The following is a 21,318-nucleotide window of genomic DNA, read 5'->3' as shown; positions in this document are numbered from 1 at the left end:
ACAGTCATTCCATCCACCATGTGCACAGGAAAAGTCTAAGTTCTCTTTCAGATGATGGTTTAATGCATGGCCACAGAGTATTATAGACTGGTAGAAAATGCCGCTTTCTATTTTTAGACTTTCTATTTTCATGCTAAAACTTTCTTATCATCGATAATTTTCTTTGTTTAAACAACCGGATGCTGAGAATGTTAAAATCAATGATGTGGCACAGACTGCAGACACGGACGCGGATTGAAGAGATGATACAACAAAATTGGAGAAAATTGACGCACACATTTTGTTGCCGTGCGTTTTTTTGACGCAAAGGATTTTCATAATATAATCAGGATTTATTTAATACCCAATGCATTGGACGATGGATGGCATCGTATACACTTCGAGTATAGGCATTGACTGGTTCCCCGCTTTGTGTGCTCCCTGCCTTGCGCTCCTCTATTCGTATAGCAAAGTGCAACGCAGGGAACATATAAAACAATGAAGCAGACTAGCATAGGCAATGTTATGACGGAGTAGCTCCCCCTAATCTCGCGAGTTCCATCGAGCTCAGCAAGCTGTCATCTAGATGTTTAACCTCAAGGCTTGTTGCACTAGAAAGTGATCTCCAGATTAAAACGTCATGCACTAAAATGTATTAGCGAAGAAAGTGAAAGAAGCAGAACACAAATAGTAACTGTGGATCTAACTTTAATGAAAAATGGAGAAAATGATTCCCTTGACTGGAATACGGCACATTCATTATGATTACCGGTGTGACTTCTGATCACGTGATTGCAAAGGCTGCAAAAGTGAATAATCTTTTCGTGACAGGATTTTAGAATTTTCAACAATCTGCCCTCGTTCGCCATAACATATCTGGAGAACACATTATAACCTAAGACATTATTTCACAACAATGAAATCAGTAAACTTGGAGAGACAAATGCGTTATTTGGATTACAAAGTCAGCGGGTCATTGAAAAATTTGTTTGTTTTTAACTTTTACTGCAATAAAAGAAAGATCTTAAAGTTCAAGTGTAACTTATTAGAAAGAAGAAGAATCATTATCCGCTTGGATATTTGGATAAATGTGTTCTAGGACGAAGTACAATGAAACCTATGATAGTACACATTTTATGAAAGGCGGTAAATTAACTCCCATTTCGTTAAAAAGATTTATTTGGCTTTCTGTATTGGCTTATATGTAATGTGTTGGGCTATAATATTGCTTGAGGAGATTTAAAAGTACGACTTTAAAAGAAAAATGAACTAATACAATTATTCTTTAAATGGACAATGCATTTGTTTGTTAATTGTGCATGTTGGTGTATTTGCATGTTTAGAGAGAGAGAGAGAGAGAGAGAGAGACAGAGACAGAGAAAGACATAGTATGTTGTGCAAGTTGCAATATCCTATTTCAAGCTGAAAAAGTACGAGTCGTATGAAAATTTGTCAGTATTTTTTTGACCCCCACATTTTTTATTTGACCCCCAATTTTGACACCAAGGGGTTTTTTGTACCCTCAGTTTTACACCCCTGGGGGATACACTGCAACAAAATAAAATGGAATAAAAACCACTTACAAATTAATTAAAAAATATTAATAATAAATGCATCCTCAAATCGTATTTTCCGATCAATGACCATACCGAGGGACTTTATTCTGTACAAATATGGTAAAATATGGACGGGTAAACAGGTCTGCAGTTATTTCAGATTTTGCAATAAATGCTTCAAGAAACATACAAATCATCTCCATTTTCATTCTATAGGAACATGTCTGCACAATTAATGGTTCAAAATAAAGTCTTCGTTAGTGAATTTCACAGGACAACCAGGACAGCAGAATACCTACAATAAAAGAACAGTTTCAACAGTTATAATGTTACTGCAAAAGGAAAAGTATATACATGTTACCCATGCTGCATTTAAAAAAAAATATAATAGCTTATTATTTATAATAATTCTAGCATAGTGATGGAAAAATTGATCAAATCTAAATATCAGATTTTACCTTCACTGGTCAACTGTAAAAGCAGTAGTTACAAACATGGTTCCCATGCTTTTCAAAAGATAAATGTTCAGGTAATTTCCAGGATGAAATTACTTTGTTCATGATTCACATATGACCATTACTGAATGGAATTGAAGAACATTTTTGATCATAAAACATGCATTTTCTAAATCTAAAGCTGTTTATCACTCAAGACTCTCCAAAATAATCAGAAAAGATGAGCATGTGCAAAACCATGAAATGTATCACACAAAACAAGTTTGACTATACACATATAAATTGGCATGTAAAGTCATTTCAACGTACAGAATACAAATTCTAATTTTACCATGCTGACCTGCACTATGTTGTTATGTGGAAACAACATAATGAACATATGCATGTTAAACAATGTAAACATTTCCTATCACAGTAGGAAAATAAAATAAAAGCTAAGTATTAGAATCTTCTCTTGAAACGAAAACACTTTAACTTTAAATTTACCTGTGCCAAAAACCCAAACAAAATTTTTCAAACGACCTAAACTCATTAAGATGATCTTGTTTAACATCAATCATTTAAAAACATTTACAAAAAGGGTTGATTTAAATTTTAAAAAAAAAGCTTTCAAAATGAAAACTGCTGCATAAACAACAACTGAATTTCTTTAAAATCAAATTGTCTTCTTGTAATTGATAAACCAGTCCCCAAACCTGTACTGATACAGGGGCTCGATTTGTTTTTGAATATATAATAAAAGGGATGACAATTTCCCATTTCTCCTGTGTTCTATTTAAGATCTGAAACCAATGCTTCAAGCTACATGTCACTGTGTAATAGTTTCACACCAAAGTTCAGCTAAGCAATTCAAAATTTTGGACAACAAAATTTGGCTTAAAATGAAAAGCAGTCCGTTTTCTAATCCGAATTTCCTATGAATATACAAATCCTAATTTTTACATTTGGTTTTCTAGGTTCAGGTGTGAGGTAAGAGCAATTGCATAAAAAAAAAATTTAGTAATTTGCTGCCACTGTAAGGTAGCGGCATGTGGTAGTCACATACCAGCAGGCCTAGCAAATTTAAACTATGTTATATAATCGATAGGAAAATGATTTATTTTCTCAAAAATGGCAAATATGGCAAGTATTATAATCATTATCTCTTTAATCCGCTGACAGACTAGACAAAACTACACTATAGATGAAACATGACCCGGTACTTGCCATTTGTGTTACTAGTCAGATGAATTCAGCCATTTGTGTTCACTTCACAACTCCAACAACGATATCAGAAGTCCAATAATCATCTGATATCAACAACATACTTCTTTTTAATGTTGTTGTACAAATATTAAATAGTATTAAATGAAAGACAGATACAGAAAGAACATATAATTCTCAACATATTTAATTCAAGAACAATGACAAGAAACCCGTCAGTTTCGCAGCAATCAGGCCAGTCTTAAAAGTGAAAATTTTCATGAATTGCGAAGACAAAATGTCTTACTTTAGTCTTTGCAGTTTCCACTTCAGGAGATGAATTGTCACCAGTGGTAATTTTAACAGCATGAGGAAGCTAAAAAAACATTCATGCATCGAAAGCATGGATCGTATGTGTACAGGAGAATGGTTGGGTTGATGAGAAGATGCTGCAGTGGATAAAAGTGTTTTATCTCAAGAACACACTTTAATACATTTTAAATTTGAGTGCGTTCGCTGACATGTACTTTTTGAATGATTTAAAAGTTGTCCCACAACCTAAAACTCATAAAAACAAACAGTTCACCAAAACATTATTTTAAAAATTAATTTAAGCTGTCCCAATGTATACTGTAAATATGGTATATTCAATGTTTTTAAAAAGAATAAGAAAAGGAAATAAAACTATCATTTTAATAAAGTGAGATCCATCAGCATTAAAATAAAATTGTTGTTGATAGGTTTTTCACTAACCTGCCATGACAGAACTTTAAATCCACTTGCAGATTCAGCACAATGGTGGACACTGTCAGCCCAGGGGATATTCTCCCAAAACAAACTGCTAGTGTTCAGCTAAATAAAAACAAATTGTAATACATGAACATCTTGATCATTAATGGAGAAAAAAGATACATACATTGTCCATCTTATAGTTAAATCAATGTATGGCCACAATATTGAAGCCATGACTGATATCTGGATAGGTTGACAAAGGAATGTAGAACTAATATTGTTTTATTATATATATTTATATTTATTCACCGAGGCTATTCAATAGTTCCTTTTCAATTTAATTGGAAAAGACAATTCACGCCTCATTTAGAAAGTCTATTGAACTGGCCACCAAGTATATAATTTACATAAAGCTATCTGTATGGCTACCACATACCTGAACTGCGAAATATACTAATTGTTGCAAATGATTACATTTTACAGCAACACTTTTCCTTATTTGAGAAATCCCTTTTTATAATCATAATATCCAAGAGTTCTGTTTCTATCTCTAAATGTTTGCACAAAGACGTACAGTAATACTGCAGGACACACACTTTGAAGTTTAACAGGAAACATGATTATCATATCTATAATTAACATCTGTAAAAAAAAAAGCATTAAAATGGCCAACTGATTTGATAGAACAGAGACCTCTGGTAAGACAATGCAGTTACACCTTGCTAATGAAAAAAGGCAAGCTTAATAAGTAGTTTTTTAGCATGATTATTTAAGTAATGTGATTATCCAAATACTAAATGCTAAATTCGGACCTATCTTAGCTTTTGCCCACTACATCTGGATGATCATGAAACCGGCTTAATTGCTTAAGCATGTTAGTCTTTCAGGTTTCTGCAGGTCACTGTTGTTAAAACTTGCACAATGTTACAGCCCTTTATCTCCTCCAGACATTTTAAAATAGATATTGAGTAAATATAATGGGTACCAAATCCAATCGATGATCTTTTTCTGTTCTTCACTCAAAACAAATAAATCTTTTTACGTTATGTTCAAACTAGTTGGCAAAAAAACTGTATTAGAAGTTTGAAAGTGGATTTCTTACATAATGTCACCTGTTTACTGTTTATTTCCTGCAGTGTTTTGTGTACATCTGCACAGTATCATCGACTGTCTTAACTTTGCACCAGTCCTTGATTTGTTACCCATGTCTCTCGCAACCTTACATCCCTGTTTCAAAATCATCATGTCACCAACTGAATCAACACCTTTTTTTTAAATACTGATAGTAAGGGCTGTTCCAGTAAAACATATACCCCCCGGGGGGAAGGCACTTTCAAATTCAACCAACCCACAATAGAAGCAATTTAAAAAATTATGATCCACCGTCAGATGTGTTTTAATCGAGAAACACTGCCCCCTACAGAAGCATATTTTTTAACATAATTTCTGGCTATGGGTTAGTGGGCAGTAGAAGTGATTTTAATATTGGGTTGGGGACAGAAGCGATTTAAATGACAGCTGGCTGGAGGTTATCCACTGAATTCATATACATCGTATAATCTATTGCATATTTTTATTTGTATTCATTCATTATAATCAGTCTTTTGTCCTTTTCTTTGTTTGTCTGTCAGCCAAGTATGTCTCCGATACTGTGAAATCACAGATTTTCATGGTGGCTTATTATTTGTAGATGTCATTGATCAGTCCCTTAATACCTACTAATTTAACATCCATGAATACAGATTTTATAATAGATATTTCTATTCTAATACAGAGATCATGAATTTGTATCCTTACTAAACGCTGTGTTTCCTAAAGTGATCAATATGTCTTGCTATTTTTCTTTGTTCTCAGGCATGCTGCTTTTGATTAGAATAATAGTTAAATCTTGTATTGCTTTAAATGTGTGGTCAGATTCTATGATTCATTATTATCATTTTTTTTAAATAAATGTTTTGGTAAGCTTATATGATTTGACAAAAAAAAAAAAAAAACAATGATGCCTGTAGAAGTGATGTTGCATCATTTGTCTACTTTTACACTGTATTATTTCTTGTAAGAACATCTTTTTCAGTTACCGATGTCTTATATTTACGCCTTGTTGCAAGACTAATATAAAGTTATAAAAAAATATAGCAAGTCAAATATTTTTATATCATAGATTTAAAAAAATGGATGAAAGTCAAGGAATCATTTTTCCCAGAGCACTCATAAAATCAATGTCATTGCAGTTAACTGTATTGTCAACAGCATCATAATCATCACTGATGGCCTAGCAGTAACATTCTGCACTTTCAATCCAGTTGTCACAGGTTCTATCTCCCACTTCTAGTCTTTCATATGAGACTTATACCTATGGCCTGAGGGGCTTTCATGGCAGAGTGGTGTAAGATGCTTGTCTTGTAATACAGATCTGAGGGGCTTCCATGGCAGTGGTACAAGATGCTTGTCATGTGATTACTTGCCTCCAATATGTAAATGAGAATGTTCCCAGTTACTTGTGGAAGGTCAGTGGTTCTACACAAGTGGTGTTTGGTGTCTCAAAAGGACTTGGATTTTCTTCAACAGTAAAACTGTCTGACATATATAGATTCCCTTCATCTGAAAATGGTGTAAAGGCCATAATGATCTACTGAAACCCCGAGATCTCATGTCTAAATGACTTCAGCTGTTGGAGATAAACATCAAATCAACAGAGGCTCCATGTGCCCAAGTGTACTAAGGTGCTTGCTTTTACATCACTTAAACATCTCACAGAGTGAGTTTGTGTCACAGATCAACCAATTTAGGTTGGTGGTCTTTCGGGGTTCTTCCTGCACCTAATATATTGTATAAAAAATCACCAAAAAACCCAAAATCAAACCACACTGAATCAACCAACTAATCAACCGTGGCAACAGCAGCGAAGGTACTAGTCAATCATTTTTGCCACAGCTGTATGAGTTTATAACTTTTGACTCAAGTAATTTTTGTAGACCTTACAATATCGTCAATTATGCCTTTCTGACAGTTACCTAAAAGACATCATCAGTTGGTGCAAATGGATTTTTCATGGTGAGCATATGAGATGGAAAAGTCTTGAGTAATCCTGCATCACACACTGCCGAAAGGTTTACATATTAGCTCACTTAGAATTTCTCTTAACAATGTTCATTGTTCCAACTAGAACTGTTATAACTTATTCAAGCTATATTCACCAATATCTGATGATATGCATCTGTAATAAATATTTGTAACAAAGTATGAGAATGCATCAATGTTTTTCAATGATGCATTTGAATTGAGCAACAACCACAATCAACAAACCAAGAAATAAAATTATTCACATCTCTCAGGCAGAAGTAGTGTATAATCATAATCTGCCAAAAGATTTTTAATTTTTTAAATTTGCCAAATATTTTTTCCAACCATATTGATTCAGTGGACATATCACCAGAATGGACAGAAACAGACCAGAAGGTTAAAATCAATTTGATACAACTAAATTCATATTGGTTTAGTTAACTGTACAGCCTTTAGTCTTCTTTTTGATGAAATTTCTTACTGAAGCTAAGAAAATAATGTTGCACACATAAAAAAAGAGGCACACTTCTACTCATTATTGTTTTTATTATACTTCTCCATTCCAGCCTGTTCTTATGATCTTCTCCCCCCACATCCTGTTTGTCTTGTTTATGATATGTATCTAAATTTCTCACTTACTTTTCCTACTACTATACAAATGTTCTGTGAATATGCATATCGGTGTGAAACACAATGGAGAGACTAAATCCAAGATTGAAAACCTCTACATTTCTGGATGTATTCTGCTTGGATTCCATATTTCTGCACAAAACTCAAGAGTTCAGGACTCTGCACTAATTCAGTTCCCACTGTAAATTTGTGCAAACACCACGATATTAAAATTCAGTAACTTAAAATTTTGAGTGCTCATGATCAAATTTATATCAGTATAGACACATCTATGACGACAGCTTTTGCGAAGAAAAAAACATAACAGCCGCACCATTTTCTGAATATATACAAATTTGAAATGTGTGCTTTCAATACTGCACCAGAGTCAGCTGCTGATTTCAATAACGAGTCGTCCAAACTCGGGTCTGTAAAGGGATGGAAATTATTTTAATAAAACAATGTCCCTCACTTTTTTCAGTTACAAGTAGGACAAGCTCTCAAAAGATTGTTTTTACTAAAACTTACTTTAATTATCAACCAATCAGGGACAGTCAAACACATATATACTCTATTTTATCTTCACTGATTTATAGTATGGTTCTCGTTCTTTCACATCTGTAGTAATGTGAGTCCTTGAACAACTCTCACTGGTTGTAAGCCTTTTTCGACCATGCTGAATGGACACACTGTAAGATAATGTTCAAGTAACAGAAATACCATGGTATAACCAGAGACCAATAAAATTGAATAATCAAGTTATCTCCTCTGCAGGAATGCTGCCAGGATTTCAGGATGTACTCTAAGTTTTGTGTGCGTGTGATCTCCAATGAGGAAGTGGTGGTGGTGGGAATAACCATTGTTAAATATCTCCCTAACACTTAAATATCTGTCACTCTTTCTTACTGTTCCACTCTGTTACAGCTCTACTGAAATAAAAATTCTCGAAGAGATGTCATCTCTAGTTGTATAGCGATTATTACTGTGATGTCATTGGGCATGGTCACGTGGTTGTGGTGGGGTCTTGGTTTGGGACCTATGTTCCTCCATCACATTCAAGATTTGGATATTCCAAAGGTGAAATTGGTACAGTTGGATCCTAAACTACTATCGTGGCTACTTCAAATGTTATTTAATGTGAGACTTTAATGCAAGAACTCGTAGTTTCAGTGATTTTTGGGTTAAAAAAATTAATTTCTTCTCAAACAACTCAATTTGGTGCAGATTACATTGTTTTTTAATGATACGGTGAGAATTCTTGATGTGTAAAAATTGCACAAGAAATGAACATCAGATCAGAAAATTACTACCACTGGGAAAATACTGATAGGAATATACAGAAATAATGATATAATTATTTAAGTAGAACATGTGGTGACAATACGAGCGCTAGTTCTATAACTTTGTGCAAAATACATCTTGTACAACTATTCTGTTGTTTCTAACAGCACTGTAATATGGCAATAATTTCTGTCCACTTTTTACTTTAGTCCCTTGCTAATTAATAGTTTTAGATTTTACAACACTTAGCACATTTTACCTTTTGACAATAACACATCATTACAAATATTTAGATTGCAAGAAAATAGAAGTTACAATTTTACTAAAAGCACTGGTACCAGTAAGACTAAAGGAGATGGTAAAAAAAAAAGAATCAGGATGATTAGTAGTGTAGTAAAGAATCCATATATCAGAATGACATCAAGTATTTTTTCATCAATTTCATCATCAGTTAATGATACTGCTTAAAAATGTATTGTACTAGATAATATACATTTTTAGTTATCCATTTTCCAGTACAAATACCAAATGATGGCTTGGAACTAAGTGCCAAAAGGTCTGCAGAAAATACCACCATGATCAAAATATACATAAGAAAAACCGAACACAAACAGGACAAATTTTTATCCATCTTGCGTTGAGTTTACACAGATCAGTCAGTCTCTTATGTTTAATGTCATTTAATTTTTGCACATAGAGAGCATGTACATCATTTGGTCATACATCTGCATGATACAAACGTTTGTCTTTCTCTTCTTTTGTTGCTCAGTGGTTCTGCCAACTTGAGATCTAAACACACTTAATTATGTTGTATGGGGATTCTCTGATATTCCCTATGAGCATTAATCTGTTAATTGTTTCTGAATTTAATATGATCCTCCTCCTCGGTGTACAAATATTATTCTGCGCTGTGAACTCCTTTCATTGCCTGCTGTCTGAAACACATATGCATAACTAGCTTGAACAAGTTACTGTTCTTTATGGTTGTGCAATTTTCAACATGTCACATGTATGGCCCCATGGGTGTTCTCTCTTGGATATCTCTGTCCCAAAAAGAAACGTTTTGAACCAGAGGTCTCGTTAGATTTTAAAACTCAGAGTCCATGGCTCCCATTTTGGTAAAAATATGAGTCCCATCAGAAGAAGTTGCAGTACCCTCTCAGAAAACTATGCCAATTATAAGAACTATTGGCTGCCATAGAGTTTAATTTCTACATTATTTAAAACACTGATATAGCTCTTGCTTGTCCATCAGAGTGAGTCTTAATTTTTTCGATCCAAGGAAGGTCTTATTCAAAGCACTAAGCTAGGCATCACACACTTTCTTACACTTGGATAATGTCCCTTTCAAACTATCAGTTCTAGCAACTTTAGCCCTCTCCTGAATCTCACAATCTTCGTTAGTTTGCCGTTGAACCCCAAAATACTCATTCAAGTCTATGTGTCAACATGTCATGATTCAGAGGTCACGTGCACTGCTTATTCCGTTACACTCGGAAATGAAAACAAGAATGAAAGCTAAAGTTGTTTATTTGATGTACTGTTATAAATGACCACATGTACATCTTTGGGTATTTCTGCCTCTGAATTCAGTAGATTTTCCCACCCAGCTGCCAGTCAAATCCTTTGATCTCGCCGCTTAGCTATTGCAGCATGTTCTTTTGATGTACTCTTATAATGGTGACGACGGGGTGAGGGGTGGGGGTGGGGGCTTTCAACCACTAAATTCTGTCATTGTAAATATCATCACAGCTAACTGATCAACACATTTTCCCACTATGCAGGTGACTGAAGCAGGACTGGCAAGTGTTTGAATTTTACCGCCCACCTAAATAAAACAAATTGGCGTCCAAATACGCGTGATTATAAGCGTTTCCGAGACCTCTGTCAGTTTTCGCTAACATGAACCCTGCCAAAGATCCACTTCCTTGAATCAGTGTTTTGCTGCCTCTTATGCCAGATTTTTCTCTTCCATAATGCTGTATTAGGGTTTTAAGTCCAACATTCCCATAGTCTGCTTGTTTAGACATGGGTATATTTAATAAATATAACCGGCATATTATCCATCCAACACGTACATCGGACTCGCACTCAACATCAATTTTAGGCTCAAAATCACACACTGGTATTTCCAGTAACATTTTTCCAATGTCCAACAGACCGATATACATGAAATTCATTGTCATCATAGCTATCACCAGCCATTATTTGCCGACGAAAACGTCGTCTGAAGACAAACCGTGTTGTGATTCAACCCTTTTGGTTTCCTGCGTGGCCCTTATTGGAAACACGCATTTGTAAAACTTCCACGATGAAAGTAAGGCTGAAACTCCATAAAATGCTTGTTCCTGGGCCAATGAGCCAGTCAAATTTAGTTTAAAAGCCATTCATGTCGAACCGAAGTATCCAGCTATCTGGATGTCGCATCAAGCGCTGTGAGACAACTGCCGCAGCGCGAATTACGTCGCGAAATGCACTTTTAAAGTTAAAGTTAAAAGTTTCATAAAAATTGCATACTGCGCAAAGCACATTTTTTATATCCGAATCGTTGACGTAATTTGCCGAACGCGTATCACTGCTTTAAAAGTACGCGAATTCGTACAAATTACGTGCACTCGCGTGTACTGGCATCATTTTCTGACCCAATGTTTTATTCACGTTAGACCGCTTGGGGGGGGGGGGGGTAGATGCGATTTCAAATATATATTCGTGTTTTTTTTCTTCTTCTTTCTGACAACCCCAGCAGCGATTTCTCATTTTGTTAGCACAACCCACAACAGAAGTGATTTTCCTAACCAACCTTCCACTGTCAGAATCAAAATAGTTCGAAACACAACCTCCTACAGAAGTTTTTTTGAAGTGCCGTCCCCGGGGGGGGAGGGATATATGTTTTACTGGAACAGCCCTAAGTGCTGATTAAGAAATATTTGACAAAATAAAATATAAATATGTACCACGATTACAATAACAGAAAACAAAATGGAAATGTCCAGTTTAACTAATGCCATATTTGCAACAAGTTTGTTGCTCTGGAGCGAGTGTTGGCTGTTTAAGTCAGGGCATATGGTTGTGTTGGTTTTCTTTATCTTTTTATTTGAGGAAAGCCATGACAGATATTGTTTTGAAGGCAAAGGCAAACCAAAACTTGGTTACTATAATATACACTTTTTATACCATGTTATAGTATTCTTGCACCATCCCATTTGTTTCTACCATCTTTTAATATTAAAAGGCATCAAGAATATAAAAAATGCACAGAATGTAGTCATTTCATTCATTGATTTATAATTTTTAATCTGATCGTCACTAGGGATTCCCAAACAGTCAACTTATTGGCATTTTCAATCACCACTCCGGTGGCCTAGTGGTTATAGCGTCCGCCTCGGATGCAGGAGGTCGTGGGTTTGATTCCCGGCCGAGTCATACCAAAGACTTAAAAAATGGTACTAACAGTTGCCTCGCTTGGACTAGTCGGCCTGGTGTCAGGATAATGTGACTGGGTGGGATATCATGCTACATGTCTGTGGCATGATGCCCCAGTGCTAGACATCACTATAAACTGTCACACTGCAGACATCGTAGGCATATGACTGAAAAATTGTTAAAGCTACGTTAAAAATCCAAATCACACGCATTTTGATTTTGAATCTCTAGCAACATGGTCACCATATCTCCTTAGGCCAGTCAATGTTCACAAGCAATGTATGTGATGTAGTTCATCTTCTTGAAATCAAATAATTCCGTAAATTTTGGATTTACATCTCTTTGAACAAATGTATACAAGAGTTCTTCCTATTTATGTGTTAATTTGTTTTAGAAATATTAAAACTAGAAATTGCAATTATTGGATATAGACACAGTTTTGGCTGAAATAGACTATTCTAGAAATAAGAAATGGACACCAAGCAGTCTGTTTGTTTATATCAGAAGCTCCTGTTTGCATTGAAATACCAATAATCGGACAGTGTTAGGGACCCCTTGGTGGCAATCAGGTTAGAAATTATAAAACATTGAATGAAATGACAAACTTTTGTGAATTTTTTATGTTCTTGATGCTTTTTGTTCTTAAAATTGGTAGAGGTTACAAACAAATGGGTAAAGATGCTAACAGGTACACAGCTATTCACCCATTGATAATAACCCAGGTAAAATAATGTACAACTGGGTACCCATTAAAAAAAAAAAGCTTTCCAAGTTCAAATCGAGACACAGAAAAATGATTTCAGTTTGAAGATTGTGTTGTCTGCTCATTTATTCATCATCAAAGGGGCTCGTATGGTTCCTTACAATTTACTTATCATACATGTACTATATAACAATACAAGGGAGGACACTTCTCTCCTTTCTCATGCGACCTATTTAAGAATCAACGCTGATATTTCAGATTGTGTGCCATTTTTCTCACGACCTAAATACACCTGTTTTGAGTTAAGATGACATCAACTCGTCAATACCTCTCGTCAACAGCAACAGTAAGTACTGATTAAGAAATATTTGATGAAATAAAATTAAAATATGTACTACAATTCAATCAAAAGAAAGCACAATAGAAATGTTCAGTTTAACTAAATGCCAATATTGCCTCAAGTTTGTGGCCCTGGAGTGAGTGTTAGCTGTTCAAGTCAGGGACGCTGCTCATATGTTTACTGTGTTTTTTTTAATACCAGGAAACCTAAGGCAGATATTTTTTGTCACGGCAAATGTTACACAAAAATGTGGTTACCATAACATACACTTCTTATATCATGTTAGGAAAAATTGAACAAACTATACAGAATGAAATTTTTCAATGAAATGTTTAAAATTAAGGGTAAAAAAAATCTGTTATTTTATAACACTGAGAAAAAATTCAAAAAAAAATTCACATGTGTAAATGTGTAATTTTTGCGTGATTTTTTTTATTCGAAAGTTTTAAGAAAACAGACGGGTTTCTCGTATCGAAACAACTTGTCAGATTCATTCTATTTTTATACTACATACATAGTGAACCAGTCTAGATTGAAAATAAATGGTACCAGACATTAATAATAATAATAATAATAATAATCTAATCTTTAGAAGCTCTAAGCGCTTTACAACATTAGACAACACCTATAAGATAAAAAACATATAATAATATTATTACAAAAACAAATACCATGAAATTAGAAATATCAAAAAATAAAAAACATGCTGAGAATATTTCAGGTAGGAAACATTATTAGGCCTTTAAGTTTGTTCTTGCAGTTGAAACAAGTGAGTTTTGAGAGCCCTCTTGAATGTGATCACTGTGTCTTTGTGTCTAAGTTCAGTGGGCAATTCATTCCACGTTGCTGGGCCTTGGTATGCAAAAGAACACTGTCCATATGACTTTGTTTTCATAGTGGGAATAACGAGTATATGATTATCAGAAGAGGAGCATAAGTATCTTGCTGGTGTGTACACATGGGTGAGATCGGATAGGTATGTTGGACTAGAGTCAGACAGTGAAACGTAGCACAGAGAACAAATTTTGTGTTTGGTTCTGGATCGAATGGATAGCCAATGTAGGGTACAGAGCAGCGGGGAGGTGTGCTATGATTCGAGCAGCTGTGTTTTGAACTTTTTGAAGTTTCTGGAGTAGATATTGAGATGAACCAGACAGAATTGAGTTACAATAGTCCAGTCTTGAAAGTACTAATGAACACACAAGTGTTTTAGTGGCAATAAAATAAACCCCCAAACTGGGATGAATAGATGTGACTGATGGATGTTATACGACTGAAAAATGTTAGGAGAGGGATTTTGTTAAACTTAAAAACATGTTGCACTGGACTGCCGTTGAGGGACGAACCATGGCAGGTCGAGTATAATACAAAAATCATCATTTGGACTTTACAACTATTCACGAAAGTTACTGTAGACATGTAGACTAGTTAAAGTGAGTGTTACGCATACATAATCTATCAATTTCTTTTGTCTCTACTATTGTACTACGGTATTTACAGTATGTTTTCAGACGGCAACAAATAATTACTTTTTTTTGTCGTCCAAAGACATTAAATTCTTTAATTAGGTGTCTGAAAACATACAGGGGAAGATAAATTTGTGGGCTCCCACCCCCCATCCATAATGAAATTACCGTTAGCTCACATGATGACATGCTGCCATAAAGATAAATAAGTATTTTGTCCAATACCACGGAAAGGATAATGAATGAAAAATAGGTGTGCGTGTGTGTGTGATTTGGATTTTTAACGTAGCTTTAAAAAAATTTAAGTCATATCGTTACGATGTCTGCAGTGTGACAGTTTAATAGCAATGTCTAGCAATGCTGACAGGTAGCATGAGGTCCCAACCAGTCACATTATCCTGACACCAGGGCGACCAGACTACTAATCCAAATGAATTTAGACGATTTGAGACGAAACTTTTAACCGCTGATCCAGATAAGTCGCAGACCTGCTTATAACATGGGGTCAGTTATAGAGCCCATTTTATTTTACTAGAAAGTACCAAAAATCTGACCCGTATTTGCTGAACAGAGGAAATCATGATCAAAATTGGTAATTGAAACCTGTTGGAATTGTTATCGATCTCTCAGTGGTTGGGCATCTTGACTCTAAAGGTCATTTTTACATAAAAGCAAATAAGTTAATTAGACAACGCACTTTATTGACATGTATTGCCAAAGAGATATTAAAATGAGTATTCAGCCATTAAACAGACCAGCTACCCCTACCCCCCTTAGAGGCTTTCACAGTGTCAAGCAAGGATGGCATCATTTCATATAGTTATGGAGGTCCCTCGATAAATTACACCCTTGCCTATAGCGCAGTCTGTTTTTGGACCTGTGGTGCACGAGTTATCAAGGGAGTGGTGTATATTGCTCTTTTTATGTTCAGATTATGTTTTTTTTTGCTGTTTATATTAGTAATAATTATGCTTATACCTTTATAGGGGGTTAGCACATGTGAACCTACAACAAAGCAGTTCAGGTTAACATTTAATACAATTTTCATTTGATTGGGTACCCAGGTAACTGATTTTTAGGACTGACAGGTACCTGGTAGAAATTTCCCAGAATTTTGACATCTCTACATATGGGCGGATATGCAAATAGTTTAGGAATAATTAATCTAATTGAAAACCATACATAATGAAACCTTTCATTTAAATATTTTAATCTAAGGGGAAAACAACTCTGTTGTAACATTAAAAAAATCTTTAATAAACTTCACTAAGTATTGTATTGTAATTTTGGGGGGATAATTTTTGTAATTATTACTTATAAGTGTATTATTGCAGATAATATGTGTTTGAACGAAATAAAATATATTAAAGATGCAAATATTAATAATACAGGGACAACAAAAACGATCCATTTGTATACCCTGGACTAAATGTCGCATCTTATGTCATGTGGCATGTATTTGGCAAATGGAGAACTTACCCATGGAGAACTCGCTTAGGGAAAACTAGCCCTAGGTTGGTTGGTGAATTCACTCCAGGCTGACTGAAGAGAGTGAGAGAGAGAGAGAGAGAGAGAGAGAGAGAGATAGAGTTAGAGAGCTTCTCTGGAGAAGTGGGAGAGCTTACTTGTATATTGATTAAAACTGTCAAATTTATACCTTAAGTGTTCGCAAAGAAATCAATAAGTTATCATTAATAATATCAATTCTCAAAGAAGATGAAATTGTCAGTAAATACTGGCATAGTTATCACCAATTTGCTTCATGTACCAGTTGCATAAGCTTCAGCAGGTGAAGCTTAAAACGTAGGTAACATTGCATGTAGAAATAAAAAGCGCTGGCTTTTACACCTCAAAAGCATCTAACATAGTTGATTGAGTGGGTAGGGGTGCTGATGCACGTCTGTGAAGTTAGTGGACAAACAGATGGAGTGAAGACTTCAGATACTCATATTTAAGTTATTCTAAGCCAGGTTTGTTTCTATAAAAAGGGGTATTTGGTGATACAACTTCGTTATTACTAAACATATGAGGCAAATATTAAATTCCAATGAAAATAATTGGGATCATTTAAAATAAATAGTTAAATAGACAGTTACAATGCTTTTTTGGGATGGAGACAAAGCTTATGAGGTAAATTAGGAAACCTGAAAATAATCAGATATATGCTGAAATAAATGAGGCTGCACTTAAGTTGTTACAATCTAGGATACCAAAAAGATTATTATGTTATCTTGTTTTTGGTAAGTTTCAAACAAAGAAGTCTGATATAATGATATAACACCACACAATGGTGACATTACTATAATACAAGTCACATGGGTAATGTATGCGCATTTACTCATTTTTAATTAAATATAAATTCTTTTAACATTTAACACTAATTTTATTTAACCAAAGTCTATTCAATCCTAATTACTGAATGCTCTGCACCTTAACTATCTCCATGAATCTTCCAGACAAATATCTATCGCTATGGACTTTTACAATGGTGGCCATGTACTGAACTTGGGTCAAAATAAGAGCATGTCCAGTGTAATCATCACAATCGAGGGTAGTACGAATTTGTTTATCAATATGTGTAGCTTTCATTGTGACATCATAGTGCGCACCATTCAATCCAGATTACACTGGATCACACCTTTAGGTTCATTTTGTCAAAATATATACGTACTTTAATATTGATTTTGCCACTGGGACCTCTTGGGGCATGAAATAATGTCCTTCCAAAGGAATATGGATGTATAAGAATCTAAATGAAGTGAATACTTGCTACTCAAAGGTATGTAGAATCAAAGTATACAAAATGGCACCAATTACTGAAATAGTTGGTGCTGAATGCCTACATGTCCTGTGTGACTTGTACTATATAAACAAAATCAACAACAGCAAAAGGTTATTCTGCAATGACCGGCAATAATAGTCCAACATACACTGGGCATAAGTAAACACTTGCTATAGGAATGAACAGGTGTGTGTGTGTGTGTGTGGGGGTATATCTGAATTTAAGCGTGATTAAGTCCTAAATGATGTATGTATGTGTATATGATATGTCTGCATGTGGCAGTTTGTAGTGATGTCTAGCACTGGAGCATCATGCCTTACGAGAATCCCACGAGGTGCGCATGTATGGCTAGGAGGAGACTTCAACCTGGCAGATATTGACTGGGAGAATGAGTGTCCACTACCACAAGCCACAAACAATGCCCAATGCCAACATCTACTAAATATCATAAAGGACTCATTCCTGGAACAGGTTGTAGATGCAGCAACACGTGTAACTGAATTTACTTCAAATCTGCTTGACCTGTTCCTCACAAACAACAAAACACTAATCAACAAGTGTGATGTCATACCAGGAATTGCTGACCATGAAGCAGTTTACATAGAGTCCAGCCTACGACAAATGAAAGTGAAGAAAGCAGCTCATAATGTTTTCCAATACAGGAATGCAGACTATGGCCAGTTACGTGAAGAATTTAAGTCATTACAAGAATCGTTCTTACGTGAAACAGATAACCTTTCTGCAAATGACACATGGAAAATGTTTGAGGAAAACATCAAACGGTTAATGGATAAATTTATACCATCTAAGACCTTATCTGGAAACAAAACAAACAAACCTTGGATAGACAAATCCATTAGAGCCCAACACAGAAGACGGAACAAATTGTTTGCAAGACAGAAAACAACAGGAAAAACAAGAGATCGGAAACTATACAAAGAAGCAAAAGCAAGATCACAACGCTTATAACGGCAGGCTTACTGGAGATATATTGAAAACTTGATAGAAGTCGGTAACCCACATCAAGAACAACAACCAAACAAGCAGAAGAGATTTTGGAACTACATTAAGTCCTTACGTAGAGACAGCTGTGGTGTGGCACCACTCAAGGAACACGGGAAACTACATTCAGAGGCATCCGACAAGGCTAACATACTGAATCGTCAATACCAGTCTGTCTTCACACAAGAGGATAAGAGTGATCTACCAAGCCTACATGGAGATCGTTACCCACCAATGCCTGACATCCAAGTTACTGTAGAAGGTGTATACAGCTTGTTGCGGAAAATTAACCCACAGAAAGCTACAGGACCAGACATGATTTCAGCAAGGATCCTGAAAGATCTAGCAGAAGAGTGTGCACCATACCTGAGTTATATTTACCAGAAGTGCCTCTCAACAGGTCATGTCCCTGATGTCTGGAAAACAGCAAACGTTACAGCTATCTTCAAAAATGGAGAAAGATTCAAGGCCAGCAATTATAGACCGGTCTCCCTTACATGTATCTGCTGCAGAATGCTTGAACACATCATAGTCAGCAACATGATGCAACATCTAGATCGCTACAACATTCTAACAGACTGCCAGCATGGTTTCCGTGCCAGACGAAGCTGTGAAACACAGCTCATAACCCTAGTGGATGAGCTCGCCAAATCCTTAGACAAAGGGAAGCAGTATGACCTTGCAATCTTGACTTCAGTAAGGCTTTCGATCGTGTTCCCCATGAAAGACTCCTCAGTAAGTTGGACCACTATGGCATCAGGGGTAACACACAGAAATGGATCAGAGATTTCCTATCAGACAGATCGGAGAGAGTTATAGTAGATGGAGCAACATGAGACCCAGCACCAGTTGTTAGTGGGGTACCTCAGGGGAGTGTTTTGGGTCCCAAACTCTTCCTGGTGTTCATCAATGATCTACCTGCAAGCGTCATATCCAACACAAGACTTTTTGCAGATGACTGTATAGTCTACCGGGAAATAAATGTCTCCAAGGACTGTGAGATACTTCAAGAAGACCTGAACCAACTGGCCCTCTGGGAAAGAACTTGGGGTATGTCGTTCCATCCAGAAAAATGCAGCATCTTAAGAGTTTACAGGAAAAAATCACCAATCTTGTCCGAATATACTCTTAAGGGGCACAAGTTAGCCAATGAGCAGGCAACAACATATCTCGGGGTGGAATTGTCTAGAGACCTCTCTTGGAAAAGGCACATAGACAAGATAGTGAAAAAAGGGAATAGTAACCTTGGTTTCCTGCGCCGCAACCTCCAAATCAACAATGAAGAAGTAAAAAGTGCGGCATATTTCACTCTGGTTCGACCAGGTCTTGAGTATTGCTCGACTGTGTGGAACCCACATAGTAAAGATCTAACAAATAAGATAGAGATGGTTCAGAGGAGAGCGGCTAGGTTTACCACAAACAAATATCGTAACACTAGCAGTGTCAATGCAATGCTCAACCATCTCCAGTGGGAATCACTCGAATCCAGGCGAACCAAGGCCCAGCTAACCATGATGTACAAGATTGCAAACAACATAGTGGACATACCAGCAGACAAATACCTGACCCTGGCATATAGCCAAACTAGGGCAAACCACAGGAAAAAGTTCCAATTAAAGTCAGCATCGACAAATTGCTTCAAGTTCAGCTTCTTCCCATGTACAATAGGGACTTGGAACAAATTACCATTAATGATTGCAGAAGCTCCTGACTTGGTATCTCACAAGCAGGAGCTTTCCAAAATCACATTGTAATGAACTAGTCAGCTACAAGTAAGACCTAGTGATTCTCAGGGCTGTGCCGGTTGAGGTTCCATATCTCATTGCCGCTACGGTAGCCGGATTGGTCTGAGTATGAAGGGAAGAAAACGTACACCGACACACTTTTACTTATTTCTGCCTTTCCTATCATTACTCTTCTGACTGTCCTATCACTTCCATCTTTACTTTATCTTTGACCACGTACCAACCGTTGCTTAATAGTCAAGTGTGACTGTGTCAACGTATTTATAGATAGAAAGGCATGTAGCATGATGTATCTCAGTTATTCGGTAACTGAACAATTCAAGAGGCGATCATATAAAGCGGTATCCATCACTGGGCGATACCTCTAAATTAGTATCTATGATCTTCGGGGCGACTTTTCCTGACACCTGGAAAGATGGTTTCTCCAAGGGATAGGTTCTCCATGGAGCTAGTCCTACATGTAAGACCATGACGCTGATATTTATGTTTTGGGCGTCAGGACTAGCACTAAAACCAGCTTGTGCAGTGTCTTACATTGTAGGACTATTCATGGGGCGAGTAATCCCAAGGCGAGTTCTCGACTATTTCAGCAGCACGAATCATTTGAAGTCGAAACTCAGGTCAAAGCTAGGATTTGAACTTAGCCTATCAATTATTGCTTCAAAATACAATACGTTCATACACCATGCTCCTGAATATGCGCTCTATTTGGTTAAATTCGAATGTCTTCTCTTGTCGTCGTCTAAGCCCCAGCAAGTAACAATATTTATCTGGTAAGTTACTATCTATCTTTTTCGGTAATACATTCAAATTCTACGATTGATCATAGTCGACAGACGCTTACAAAACATGACATTACAATGACCGGCCCCTAGCTAGAGAACCTGATAATAAATTTGATAAATAGCTTTTACATTTAATTAAAAAAATATTTTTTATCATTAATCCTTTTATGTGACTTATTTACATCAATTTGTACATACTAGTTGTCGTATTCAAT

General features: G+C 36.0%; 1 protein-coding gene and 1 long non-coding RNA gene across 2 annotated transcripts; one reads left to right on the top strand and one right to left on the bottom strand.

Annotated features, from left to right (window-relative positions):
- Positions 1 to 1,008: 1,008 nt before the first annotated feature.
- Positions 1,009 to 21,110, bottom strand: LOC149781425 (uncharacterized). Its single transcript, XR_016414711.1, has 4 exons — positions 21,001 to 21,110; positions 16,269 to 16,331; positions 3,926 to 4,024; positions 1,009 to 1,830 (listed from the first exon to the last, which is right to left on the bottom strand). It is a non-coding gene; the product is annotated as an uncharacterized LOC149781425 (long non-coding RNA).
- Positions 19,626 to 20,327, top strand: LOC149781426 (uncharacterized). The gene has a single exon (XM_089934666.1). It carries the CDS (start codon positions 19,626 to 19,628, stop codon positions 20,325 to 20,327), a length of 702 nt encoding a protein of 233 aa, XP_089790792.1.
- Positions 21,111 to 21,318: the final 208 nt, after the last annotated feature.

Source organism: Sinohyriopsis cumingii, chromosome 15 (genome assembly GCF_028554795.1).
Source record: "Sinohyriopsis cumingii isolate HCF-2022 chromosome 15, ASM2855479v2, whole genome shotgun sequence".
Classification (NCBI taxonomy): Eukaryota; Metazoa; Mollusca; class Bivalvia; order Unionida; family Unionidae; genus Sinohyriopsis; species Sinohyriopsis cumingii.
Note: the sequence above shows the minus strand (reverse complement) of the source record. Positions and strands in the feature narration are given on the sequence as shown.